Here is a 14,414-nt window from a genome sequence, read left to right on the forward strand (position 1 = left end):
GAATGGCCGAAAAATAGGAGATTTGAAAAGGCCATTAACTCAACCAGAATAATAGATTTAACGTCCACAATTATTGTAAGTAAAACTAGTGTATGTAATACACTAGTAAATGATAACCTAATCTAAAAGACATTTAGGTAAGCATACAAGAAATCCCTATGGAATTACACCCAAATACCTTACAAGAACCTCAAATTACTTAAGGATAAGAAGGGAATAAAGCCTGTCAATTTTCGCATGGCTACATATCCTGCCCTCTTGACTACCATTGAGAATTAAGATGTAGGACTACAACAGTTTGAGTTCATAAAATAAATCTTCAGTTGCCCATCAAAAAGCTTTGCAAGCAAAGCTATGTGAAGCGCCAGACCTAAGTCGTGTTGTAAAATGATGGCAGATAACACAGGGCTCCTCAACCAGCAAAGCGCTAAATGATTCTGACTTTAAAGAGATGAAGTCAGAGCTCTGATGAGATAACTGTACCCATGGCTCCACGAGGAAATTCCACATACATACATTACAGCAATTTCCTATGGTTCAACCTGCTATATACAGGTCTGTACAAGTTTCCCTTCTGATACACTCACCTGCTCCGAATAAAGCCCCACACTAGTAGACACCGTCAACATCCAATATTTATAAACGTAACTCAAAATTAGCACTGTTTAGTGTTTTAATTAAAAAAAACTTTTTAAAATAGAAATGCTGATAATAGGAAAAATCACTGTCATCTCCTGTTTAGCCACCCCACCTTCAAGCTGCTCAGTGAGTCTGAGCAAAAAATAAAGATCATAATCTAAAATTAAGCCATTTGGGGGAATAAAAATGACAGAAAATCACACAGAAGCTCTAAATGATCTCGCTGAAGGAAGCTTCCCAAGCCTGTACTCTCCAGTTCTCTGTGTTCTCATATTTCTGATTTTTCACATCCATGGTTTCAACTCGCTAGAACTAGAAAACACCAAGATTGTTTACCTCGATGCTCCCAAAACCCAATCCTAAAGCCCATACCAAACTAAGGCATTATCATTACACGCTTTTGGAGAAAGGGGATAAAAAAAATAATAGTGTGTGTGTGTGTGTGTGTGTGTGTGTGTGTGTGTATTAAGCTAATATATTTCCTAATGGAGTTTAATTGTTTTAAGCTATTGATTTTTTTTAATTAGCAGAAATATTTATAATGCACATTTGGCAGGCCGAATGGGCAGAAACTGGTGAAATACCAAAATCAAAACAACAGCCTTTCCTCTCGGTCTAATATGGGGAACCATCTAGGTTTCCATCTCCAGTCGTTTGATGTATGATCAGGAAGAGAAGGTCCTTAGGACAAGGAACCAAAGATTCGCCCCTTCCACACACTCTGCACCATCACTCCCTCCCTCCTCTGCCCCCAGCGCATCACAGTCTCCTTTTAATCCTGGTCTCCCATCCTCACCCAGGTCTGTCTTCTTCGCTCCTGGGTTCCATGGACGACTCAATACCAGGAGAAGCAAGCTTTTTTCAGCACCACTGCCTGTCCCACCACGCAAAGGGCAACAAGTGTGACCAGGGTCACCATGCGTCCTGCCTGTCGGCTACACCCAAGGGTTGACCCTGCTCCTCCTTCGGAAACTCCCCCAAGGTGTCTCAAATCCGTACCCAAGGCATATGCAAAACCCCCAGGCACCAGCGGGAGGGGGGAGGGAGAGGCAGCGAGGAGAGGATCCGTGGATAGGTTTGCTTCCAACCCCAGATTATGACCCAACACCTTGGACGGGAAACGAAGGTGGAAAACCTCCCAGTGCTGCCAGCGGGGCACTTGCCGCCCTCCCGGGACAGGCAGGGGCGGGAAAGCGCGGGGCGCGAGGTGGAGGGGGGTACCCGGGGTCTCACCTCCTGCTCTATAGCCGGGTCTCTCCCGCGAGGCGCTGGGAAGCATGAGGCATGCAGCATTCACAATGTTTTTGAAAAAGACGGACTTGAACCTTTTACAAACACGCCATTGTACTCACTTCTTATTCAGAGACAGGCTGCGCGCTCCGAGCTGCACGGGCAGGCATTTTCCCCGGCTTTGTTTTACAAGGTGGGGAGAGCGGGGCTGGACGCGGGAGGGGGTGGGGGGGAGAGCGTGAGAAGAAATGAAATCGCGGGAAGGAGGGGACACCGGCGGGCTGGGCAGAGGGCGAGGCCGAGGCCAAGTTGGGCTCGGGCGCCGCCGCCCCCGCGCGCGCCTGCGGCCGGGCCCGGGTCACCGGGAGAGCCCGGTCCCGCGCCCGCCCGCCGCCGCCGCCGCCGCCGCCGCCGCAGCTGCCGCGCGCTCCGCCCCGGGCTCGGCGCTGGCCCGGCCGTGGCGCGGCGCGGCGCGGGGGCGGTCGGTGCAGCCCCAGCGGCAGTGCGCCCGGGCGTCTTTGTGCGCGAGCCTCGCTCAGCCCCTCTTCGCATGTCTTTGTGTGTCTCCCCCGGCCAAGCCCTCCGTGCCCCGCGCTGGGTCTGGCACGGGCTCGGCCGCCCTCCACGGCTCTCTCTTCCAGGCTCGCTCCACTCTCCCCTTGCCGGCTCCTTTCCCTCCTTTCGGAACTCCGTCCCCCTAGACTCCCTCCCCCCCATCCCCCCCCCCTTGGGCTCGCCTCTCAACACCCTCTGCCATCCCAATCCTTGCCTGTGTCGCCCCTGCCGATGCTCCCTTCCAAAATCTCCCTCGACGCGCCTGCCCGCTTGGGGGCACAGCCCTTGGGCTCACCTGCTGCCTCTCCTCCTCTCTGCCCCTTCCACTATTCCAGCCCCTTCCCCAGATCCCCACTGTCACTCTGGCACACTGGGCTCCAGCCCATCTCTTTCCCGTGCGGGGTATGGAGCCGAGTCCTGGGGCGCGGGTCCTCCGACCCCTACACATAGGCATCCTCCCTTCCCTTTAGCACCCCCCCCCCACGCCAGGGTTGTACGGAGAAGTGCCCCCTTTGGCGCCCTGAGACCCCTGGAGTGGGGCCGGTAATGAGTGTGCTGGCTTCTTCAAATCTACGCCTGGGGAAGAGTTATCGAGTCACTAACAACCCCCACCCCATCCCCAAGTGTGCTTGAACTTGGCAGAGACCTCTGATCAGAATGAATGTTCCGGACCAAAAAGATGGGGAACGCACCAAGAGCCAGGGTGAAGACATCGCGGGATGCAGAGGGAATGGAAGAAAGATCGATTAGGCTCTCAGGGCAAGACCCCTTTACTGGGGACAGAGGTAGCGAATGTTCTTGGTAGAGCAGCGGGGTGGAAGCCCTGGGACCTTGTCTGACTGGGCTCCCCCGGCACACCTCCCCATCAAGATCCCGGCTTGGCAAGTACCAGACCCCGCCCAGACTCGTAAACCGCCGAGCGAGGGCAGCTGAACTCATGGGGATGGGGGCAGAGGAACCGAACCCTCAGAGGAGGGATAGAAAGCGCACAGAATGCAAGCTGCCGCTGTAATAGGCGAGTCCTCTCACCCCACACACGCTGTAGCGGAACTTCTCTGATCGTTTGTAAACTCTCTCTTCCTTTCCAGTTTCGCAGCGGGAATCCCCAGCTGACCTCCACCCTCCCAGCTCTACCGCTGTATTAGAGAGTTTATCTTCCAGAAAGGCAGCTTGGCCAGATGGGATTCTTTCCCCAGTTACAAGAACCTCTTAGTGACAGCTATAGCCGTGAGGGAGATGTAAGGTAGAGCAGAAAGACTTGATTGGAAAAAGAACGTTGTAACCCTTTTGCAAGACTGTGGCCACTAATGATTAAAAACACCAATTTAAAAAAAAATTCTGGAATAGATTCAGCAGCACCTCTTTCTCCTATTAAAACCGTCCTCCTTATTAGGAATTCCTTCCTGCTGGAATTGAATATGTTTTTCCTGACTTCTGCTCTCAATAATAATATAATCGGATGTCCTTTCTAAAAAGGTGAATCAGTTCCTCTCACTCTCAAACTTAAAACCCTTTCAAACTCTCCAGGTCACATATAATGTGCTTCCTGATTGCTTCTCTTTCAATTCCAGGCCTTCCTGGATACTGTCACTTTCCCTCACACACCTTCCCCAATCCTATGTCCAACTTTAGGTGACTAAGACACTGTATCAGTAGAGTTCTCCAGAGAAACAGACCAACAGTGTGTGTGTGTGTGTGTGTGTGTGTGTGTGTGTGTGTGTGTAAAAGATTAATTTGAAGGAATTGGCTCATGGGATTGTGGGGGCTGGCAAGTCCTAGGGAAGCTCTGGCAGACTGGAAACTCAATCAAGAGTTGATACTTCAGTCTTGAATTTCTTCTTTACTGGGAAACCGCAGGTTTGCTCAGAAGACCTTCAACTGATTATGTGAGGCCTACCCACATCACCTAATCTTTCCTTAAAGTCAACTGATTGTAGATGTTAAGTGCCTTTACAGCAATACCTAGATAAGTATTTTATTTAATAACTGCGTACTAGAGCCTAGCCAAATCGACACACAGAACTAACCACCACAGATGTTATTCTTCCGATTCCCAGTTGTCTGGAAATGTCTCCTGAATCCTGGCTATTTGCTTCCGATAGCAACTTATGCTTCTATCATTGACTTTGTACTAGTAACGTTGAACTTTGCACTTGTCACGTTGTATTGTGCTTCTTTAGACTGTAAGCTCAGGGAGGTCATTAGCCATGCTATTCCCCATATTACCCACAATAACCAGTGACTGGTACTAAATAGGTGTGTGATTAACATCTAAATGAAAGTGTGATTGCTGACATCCGCCACCTGGTCTCCTTCCAGGGTATCCTACGTCTATAGGAAATGAGATGAATTCACCACCCTCAGAATCATTTTCTGCCCTGTCACAGGGTTTTGTTCTCCAGATGAAATGATCCTAAATAAAACACTTTGAGTGTTCTGGGTTTTTCATTTGTCTGTTTGTTTTATTTTCCCCCTTTTGTTTAACGAGTCGGTGATTTTTGTTGTAGTTGTTTCCTTTGGCAAATACCTTGCCAAGCACTGATCCTCTGTCAAACTGGCTGATGCTTAACTGCAGTGGGGATTAACTCACGGTTTAAAGACACTTGTATGGTTGTCAGACACTTGTATGGTTGTTGTGCAGGGTGTCATGCGGGGTCTCCTGGCTCTGTCCCCACAATAGTGCTTCCCTTTAAGAGGACTCATGGGATGTAGTACTCATCGCCAGTCCCAAATGCTGAAATGTCATTTTCCCTCCTTTTCTTTATCAATTGATGTGAAGTAGCTGTCTTCCATGTTCCCTTTTGCATTATTCTCACATTAAGTGCACATATATAGTGTGTTGAGGGGAGAGGGTGGGTGGATTTGCTTTATGGAGACATTAAAACAAGGTTTTAAAAACAAATGTAAACTGTAACATTAGCAGGAATCACTCCACCAAGCCAACCTGAGCCTCACAAGCAATTTGAAAGAACCAAGAAACCAGTCCCCACACTGATCTAGCCCTGCTTTCCACTGCAGCCCCTTCACAGGCCCCTCAAGAAGTACCTTACCCCTTTAAGAGTCTTCTTGTGCCAAACACATACTTACTCACGGGCTTTGAAGTAAGAGTCAAAAAAGGAAGTACGCTAGGTTGTGTATCATTGCAACTGGAGAAACAAGGAAATGGGATGGTTTATCCTGTTTAATTTTATGCCCACATAACTCAATACATATAAATCCTAACAAAGCATAACAAAGAATACGTAGATGCAATTTCTTCCATGCTGCGGGACTACTAGACACCCCTGATCTTTATTTTAATGGATAGGAAAACCTGAAATAAAAAGCTTTAGCTCCCCAAAATTCTATACTGCCCTCCTCGTGCTTTCATAGCTGTTGTTCTGCTCAAACTAGCAACACCAAAACCTACAAGACTTCACTTTTAGGTTTATTTTGCCTTTGACTTTGGCTTACTTAAAATGCCATAGTTAAAAAACAAATGAGCATGCCACTGTGTTCCCCATAATCCAATCAGACCTGGAATGTTGGAATCAAAGTGACTTCTGTGGTGTCCTAACTCTACCATTTTTGAACCTGTGCTTACTGCAGTGGGGATTACCTCACAGTAAATGTGAGTTTGAGGGAGTCCCTTTATCTCTCTGACCATCAGTTTCCTCATCTACGCAACAGAGATAATACATTGAACTCACAAGAAATTGTTCTAAGAATTAAAGTGAACCAGCATATATATGTTTAACATTGTAGGTCCTCCAAAGAATTTTATAATAAAATTCTCTCCTGTGCTTCATCTAACATCATGAACCAGGGGCCAAGCAAGACCACCAACAAATTCCAACTCTATGATGATCTTGCCATTTATTTTACCTTTTGAAAAACACAATCGATCAAGTCTAAGATGAGGGAGAATGAATCACATTCATGAAATATTTCTTGAATGTCTACTAGGTAGCAAACAGGAGCTCTGTAGATAGAGCAAGATTGATGCATTCATTAAGCTTATGGTCTAGAGCAGAAATGGTGCTAGATAAACAAAATGAAAACTCAGATAAGTGCAATAAAGAGAAGGGACAAAGTACTATGAAGGTATATAATGTTGGAGGGTCAGGGAAGGCCTGGCTAAAAAAGTGACCCTGAAGATAAGCAAGGATGGAGACAGAGAGGCAGAATGTAAAAAAAGGGCTTCTTCAGAGGGAAAACATGTGGAAAGCCTGTGGCAGGAAGAAGCTTAGAGAATTTGGGGAGCTCAGTGAGTGAGGATTGGTGGTGAACAGTGATCAAGCTAGAGAGGCAGGCAAAAACCAGGTCATTGCAGCACGTTGATTTTAATTAATAACGGGACGGACGCTGATGAATTTTAAGCAGAGGACTAACCTCATTAGATGGCATTTTAAAAAAATCACTCTGGTTTCTATGTGGAGGACAGACAAAAGGTAAACAAAAATGTAAGCATATAGACAGTGAATTTAGACATCATGGCTTTAGCCCAGGTGAGAGAGTCATGGTGACTTGGAAGAGAGGGGATGAGAGGTGGCAGTAGAACAATAGGGCCCTGTGATCCACCAGGTTGGGGAGTGAATGGTGAGGGAGAGGGTGGACATTTTCCAAGAGGTTCTAGTTGGCTGCAAACTTGGGGGGTGGGGAGACGACAGTATAGACAGTCACTTCAGTGAAATGCTTGCCTGTTGTGGTCCCTCTGAGGGCACTGACCTCCCCCTGTCACAGCTTGCAGGACTCATCCCTGATTGCGGGCGCAGTGTGTCCTGGGTCTTAGCCAACACAGTCATGATTCCTCAGTCTCTCAGTTGGTTCAGGCATGGGCTTGTGAACCACTGAGTCAATGGAATTTACGTCAAAGTTTCTGGGAAACAAGACTTTCATGCTACGCCACTGACCTTGAGCCCCAAAGCCTTGGAGGCTTTTATGCCAATAACAGAGGACAAACTACCTGAGAATGGAGCCAATACAGAGCAAACAGAACCAAAACGACCAGGTCCAGGTAACAACCTTTAATCAATTCCTTATATGAAACTACACCGTAAGCTGCACACATTGCCTTTTCTGGATAAATTAGTTTGTGTTGAGATTTCTGACACCAGAAATTAAGAGTCTTAATTGAACATTGCAATACAAAGAATTGGAGAAAGTGAGAAATAATTTAACTATATGGAGGTCTCTATCTTAGAGACCCACAATGAGTCTTGCCTCCCAGTATTAATGCCCTTGTGTTACTCCCTCCCTTTGAATGTGAGCTGCCAATGAACAGAATACAGCTCGAGTGATGGGAGGTCCCCCTCCATGATACAGTTATAAGAAGACCGTGGCTTCCCTCTTGTTTGGTCTCTCTCATTCCCTCTCCCTCTGCTGGAAGCCAGCTGCCATGTCATCAGGCAGACCTGAGGAGAGGCTCAAATAAGTAAGCCTGGGAGTGAATCTCCTGAGGTCTTCCACAGCCATGTGTGTAAGAGAGAGTGGAAGCAGATCTGAGACATGCGATGATTGTAAGCTTCCACAACACATTGAGTGTAATCCCTTGAAAGACCCTGAGCAAGGACTACCCAAGTTAGCTCCTCTGGGATTCTTGAAACTCACAAACCAAGATCATAAATGGTTCTTGTTTCAGCTGCTAAGTTTTGGGGTAATTTGTTATGTTGCAATCGACAATAATACAACTTCCAAGAGTTAAATTCCAAGCAAGTTTATAAAGGGTCAGTTAGAACCAAGCTATGCAAATTACTTTAAAAAGGTAATTCTTCGAAGGACAAAATTCATTAATTTTGAAGTACTCATGTCTCTAAAATTAAAATGTGTCAATCAGAAAGGAAGGTGGACCTCATTGTAAAAATAGAAAAGGGAGACAAGAGGTAGATGTTAGCAGTACCCATACATGCATAGTCTAGAGAGCAGTGGGTCTCAAACTTGAGAGTGCGTAAAATCACCTGAAGGTTTGTATAACAGATTGCTGAGCCCACCCCCAGAGTTTCTGATGCATCACGTCTGGGGTGGGGCCTGAGGACTGGCATGAACAACAAGTTTCCAGGTGAATGCTGATGCAGGAACATACTTTGAGAATCCCGAATGAAAAATCTTGAATGAAAAACAGGATCTGGGTTCCCTCTGTTCTGAGAGCTCAAAGTTACAGAGGCCGGTTCTGCACTGGTGAGAAATTGGGCTAGTGGGCAACTCAGATTCTCTGCCAACTAGGTTGGCAAATCATGGCAGGCACTGGCACACATCACCATTCAATCCCAATCTCAGAGGTGTGCAGTTCAAAAGTTCTCTCCACTAACATTACTACCTACATGTGTTAAGTCATTTATGGTACAAGAAATATATTTCGTCACTCATTCAACTAGTATTTATTAGGCACCTTCTGTGTACCAGTAAGGTACTTTTCTAGCTCTTGGGGATATATCGTAGTAACAAAGATACACCAAATTTTTGTAATGATGGAGTTAAAATAAAGAAAGAATGATGGTAGAAAAACTATGTCTATGTCTATTCAGTAAAACTTCGCTGAGTTGCTGAGGTTCCTGATTACAGTACTTCATTTTCAAAAACGTAAAAATGCCACTTTGCCATAAAAACTTCATAAAATGCATCAAAATCAAGCAGTTCACTTTGTAAAAAATAAAAGTAGTCACTCTAAAATATATAACACTTAGCAATATCTTTTTAAATGGCTTTGTGTGTGTATATATATATATATATATATATATATATATACATATATATTGCTAACTTTCAAATAAATGCATATACAGAAAAATATGAAGAAAGATAAGATTTGTTAAACGTAAACGAGAGTCTCTTTTTAAATGTTATTTCTTGGCCCTGTGTGATTTCTTTTTAGTTTTGAAAATTCATGTACGTCAAAACCCCGTCTTTCAGATATAAACGTGGGTGCTTTAATCAGTGTACACACTTATTTTTTTAAAGTAAGCTAATATTCACATACAATTTTGTTCACCAGGGAATAGGATAATGAATAGGGCATTGTAAAGAACTCCTTATAAAATGGTATTGTCATAATAAATTCAGAAAACATTAGAACTTACTTAGTTTACGAAGGAAATTCTGCTCCAGATTTCGTTTGCCTTTTCAAAACTGAGTATCATAAACTGTCACTAGGAAATGAACATTTTACTTGTATGTATCTAGACTTTAACATTTTCCACCTTTCCACCTCTGGCATCACAGGTAAATCCTCCACTGACAATGAATTCATTTGATAATTTTTTAAGTCTACCAATATTAGGCAAACTAATTAAATCAAATGTGATGTTTCGTATTCAAATCAACCATACATCTAGAAAATCAGAGCATTTTCAATTTTTCTTGATGGCTGTTATTACCTAGTGAATTTTCAGCACATCTAGTACTTCATTTAATACTTACATTTGTGAACACTTGCCAGTCCTGCATTTTGCCTTCACTTGAGAACACAAATTCTGATAGTAGTGCATGTGGTTTGTGAAGACTAAATCAATTTCTCTTCTAAAATGAGGCCACAAGCCATAAAGGCAATTAAAAAAAATACCTGCCTCATTTAGAATCTCCTAAAGATATTTTTTGATGTGTCCTATAACCAAAAATCTTCAGTTTATCATATATAGAGAATCTAGCTTTCCCTTATACTTTTGTGTGTGTATGTCTATAATTAAATGAGCACCTACAAGTCTTGCCCAAGGCCAACTGCTAGTTTAGGGAATAATTTATATAAAACTTCATATATCACTCAGGGTGCATTTGTTCTAAAAGAAAATCCTAAAACATAGAAGAAGGCAGAATTTTGTGGAATTTCAAATTTTGTTAAGATGGTTGTATGATCTGTCCAAATTCTGCAAAGTGATCAAGGCAGGACTGTCACTACCAATACCTGTCCCCAGGAACTTTCGCCAGTGGCCTCATCTCCACTGACGTCCAATCTATTCTCCACACTGCAGCCAGATGGATCTTTTAAAAATAAAATCTGATTGTAAAAGCTATATAAGATGGCAGAGGAGTAGTAGCTTGGGGGGTGAGTTACCACTTTATGAGGGGTTTAAATGTCTAACTAGTACATTGCTTTGTACACCTGAAACTAATATAAATAAATTAAAAAATTTTTAAATAAAATCTGGTTAAGTTGAAGCCTTGATTAAAAGCATACATTATCTTCGCATTGCCATCAGGATAGAGACCAACATGCTAAGGGCCCTGAATATCCTTGCCCTGTCAATACTAATGGTAACAACAAGAAAGAAAAACAGGAATCATAACAATAGGTAACATCGATCGAGTCATAGGCACCAGCCATTCTTTTAAGACTGTTTCATTTACTATCTCATTTAATCCTTGTAATAACCATATGAGGTAAATACTGTTATTATCCTCAGAGAAATTAAGTAACTTCCCCAAAGTAATATAGCTAGGAAGTTAATACACTCTAGTATATAGAGCCCACCTCACCAGGCTCCCCAATTTCCTCTCTGTGGTTCAGCTACCAGCTGGTTTCCTGTTTCTAGAATATGCCCTACCCGTTCTTTCCTAGGAGCCTTCAGTCTTTCCAGTCTAAATTGTGCTTGTTTCCTTCACTACTAGAAAGTCACTTCTACTCATCTTTCAGACCTCAGCTAAAACAGACCTTCCTCAGAACAGACCCCATAACCTCCTAACTTCCTAACAAGACCAGCCTGCCACTCTCAACACACTCCATACTCTCCCTTCATTATCCTGATCACAACTGTTATAAAGGACTTGTTCAAATCGTTACTTGGTAACTGCCTGTCTTAGTTTCCTAGGGCTGCTATAACAAAATACCAAACACTTGTATGGCTGAAAACACCAGAAATTTATAGTCCCAGTTCAGGAGGCTAGAAGTCAGAAATCAAGGTGTCAGCAGGACCCCGCTGTCTCTGACAGCTCTAGGGGAGAATCCTTCCTGTGGCTTCTATCTTCTGGCATTTGCCAGCAATCCTTGGCATTCCTTGGCATTCCTTGGCTTGTGGATACATCACTCCAGTCCGATGGCCATCTTCTGCCTGTGTGTCTTCACACTGTCTGAGTCCCAATCTCCTCCTCTTAAAGACTCCAGTCATATTGGCTTAGGGCCCATCCTAATGACCTCAGTTTAACATGGTTACCTCTGTGGAGACCCAATAAGGTAACATAAGAGGTACTGGGTTTAGGACTTCAGCCTACCTTTTGGGGTTGGGGACATAATAAAACCCATAATGTTGCCTAAGAGATTAAAACGAGTTCCAAGAGGGAAGATACCATGGCATCTTGTTCCTCAGCCACATCTGACACATAGTAGGCACAAAACCCAGTATTTATTAAATGAATGAAAGTCCATCTTTAAGAGGTATTATTGAAAGCATCCTGCATTTAATCCAGGCTCAAAATCTCAATGCCTATAGCACCAGGCAGTAACACACACATATGCAATGCGCCCAGTGAACTTGAGGAGATACTCTGTTCAGCTTTAGTTGATTACTGCCATGAAAGAACACAGATCCAATTTTTCATGAGAAGTCAGATATCCAGGTTGTTTTAGAAGACATCTTTCCATTTCAAAACGAGGGCAACTGAATTTTCTAAAATAAACAATGATGGTGACAATAACACTTGTCTGCAGGCTGAACATGGTTCCAATGCACCATAATTGCAGCCTCTGGGTTAAGGAACTATCAGAAACTCTGTGCGGTGACATCTACAATAAAATGCAATGATTCTGTTTACTGAGTTTATAAGTGTGGGAACATCTCGCTTCAATTACAACCCTGCATCCCCAGCACTAGGGCAAGGAGGGTGAAACATTCATTCCCTTTGGAGGGCGCAAGATGTAAGGGAGTGTCAAAAACACAATAATCAAGATAAATATTTTAACACACAGTTTTAAAAATTGATATCAATGCAAAAAATCCACAATGAGAAAAAGTTCAAAATTTGACATCAGGACAGGAAGCAAACCTGAACTTGCATGAGCTAGCGTCCCTCACTTCACCCCATCCCTAACCCTGTTGCCCTGTCTCATGAATACTTACCTTCCTGCCAGATCACCTATGGATGGAGCCTCTCATTTACTGCATCTGCTCCCCTTTCCTTGAGTGCCAGATACTTCCTGTGCTTCCTTCCCGAAGAAGCAACCCCTCACCCACCCAAAATTCTGTGCCCAAAGCATGCAGTGCACTGCAAAGTTGATGAATTAACTTGTACGTCCTGTGGATTCTCCAGTTCATCTTCCCCCTTTGCAAGAATGAATCTTGAATACTGTCACTTCCTGACCTCTAAGAGGCTGATGCTCGCTTATGACCGAGTTGCCTTGACTATACTTTTCCCCAGCCTTTGGCTAGGTCTCTGCTGACTTCTCCCACACAGCCACACCACTAGATACTTCAGAGGCGGATCTGCCTCTAATCCTGCAATAGCTTGCTACTGGAGCCCAACAGGTGCAGGTCAGTTACCATGGAATGCTCTCGTATTGGGTCAGTTTTCAGCCTGAAATCACATCTGAGGTGTGTTAAGACTACATATTACCAACGGCATTTTCAACCTTGTCTAAGCAGCCATTGAAAATACAGACCTCCTTAGCTATCATCACCACACACCCCCTCGGTGAGATAACTAATGTACATGATTAGACAGTAACGGAAGGCAAGTTGTTAATTCAGGTTTGTCACAATCTCTACAAGCTTCTCTCAGATCTTGACAGTCAATGACTTGTCAACATCATACCAGGACTAACACAGCCAGTTATGCAAATATATCTATGAATTGCCAAAGCACCCGTTGGGAAAACAATTGGAACCAGCATAGAATCTTCAATACTACATAATCCCCGAAACTGTAATTTGAATAAGAGCAAGATACGATAAGAAAAATTAATCTTGGCCCTCAGTTCCTGTGAAATCTGCTTCTTCACACTTTAGAAAATAACATAATTAGACAATTAATGTAATTTGATCAGATAGTTGCCTTATCATATATCCTGACAGCAATCCTCTGTGAAACCTTCTCTGTTCTTTACATAAAGATAAATTTGATCACAATTGCTGTATGTTCTGATACACATTCGTAGCACCTTTTCCACTTGTGTGTAGTTTCCCATACGTCCAGTTTCTTCTACTAGATCAAAAGTTCTCTAAGGGCAGGTATTCCATCTGAATTCTTTTTTATTTCTTAGAACACATAGTAGGTACTCTAGTGTATTTTTTTAATTAGTGGGAATAAAGGACCACCACTATCACAAAACACAAAATCACCAGATCCTATGACCTTTATGAAAAAAGATTTCATGGTAACAGTGACATTTATCATCAAAAAACATTTAATTCACATCAAGGTAGTTTTGGTACATTGTAAGTCTTCCAGGCCCTTCATTATCCCAAATCATTCAATTATCACACAGATTCTCATGAAAATCAGCATAGTCCATGGGGAAGATCGCAAGCTGCCTAGATTCAAGTCCAGGCCCAGACACTTACTAGCTGTGCCTTGTTTCCTCATCTGTGAAATGGGGATGAAAAGTATATTAACTTCAACTTGTTAATAAGACCTCAAAGAGTTAATACCTGAAATCTGTTTATAATAGTGCCTGGAACGTAGGAAGAATTCAACAAACATTAGTCACTATTAATACTATTATCCCACTGATAGCACTGAATCATGAAGAAAGGGAGAGAAATCAGGTCTGACACAAGAAGTGAAACAAACAGAAAGAGGCCTATTATCTTGTAGGGCTTTGGCCCAGCAAATATGGAAGCTGGTTTTCGGGACCCAAAGGAGCAATTGGGATTCAGGAAGGAATCAGGTCATTGAGGCTGCAAAACAAGGAGTCAAATTCCAGCCTTTCCGTTTTAGAAAGAAAAGAACAGCAATTCAGGCAGCTTCTTTCTAAGGTAGGGAGCCTTTTCCACAGTCCCTGAAGTATGGGAAGTCTTTACCAGAATGCAGCCAACAAAGGATGGATAAGTGGAATCCGGTGAGGTGAAAACCGAAGGCAGTAGTAG

The 14,414-nt window shown here is 43.5% G+C and overlaps 1 protein-coding gene across 5 annotated transcripts in view; it reads right to left on the minus strand.

The window, feature by feature from the left end:
- KCNK2 (potassium two pore domain channel subfamily K member 2) overlaps positions 1 to 14,414 on the minus strand; it is a 164,511-nt gene that overhangs the window by 100,358 nt on the left and 49,739 nt on the right. For 2 of the 5 annotated variants that reach the window (XM_019738110.2, XM_074322151.1), the window contains exon 1: positions 1,873 to 2,012. The exons of 1 other annotated variant lie outside the window; for it this stretch is intronic. In XM_019738110.2, coding sequence (XP_019593669.1) covers positions 1,873 to 1,918 — 46 coding nt within the window. In that variant the 5' untranslated portion in view covers positions 1,919 to 2,012. Of the gene's footprint in view, positions 1 to 1,435; positions 1,623 to 1,872; positions 2,248 to 14,414 lie in introns of those variants that run through there. 2 more of the 5 variants (XM_019738112.2, XM_074322152.1) reach the window with 2 other exon arrangements.

Source organism: Rhinolophus sinicus, linkage group LG17 (genome assembly GCF_036562045.2).
Source record: "Rhinolophus sinicus isolate RSC01 linkage group LG17, ASM3656204v1, whole genome shotgun sequence".
In the NCBI taxonomy this organism is placed as follows: Eukaryota; Metazoa; Chordata; class Mammalia; order Chiroptera; family Rhinolophidae; genus Rhinolophus; species Rhinolophus sinicus.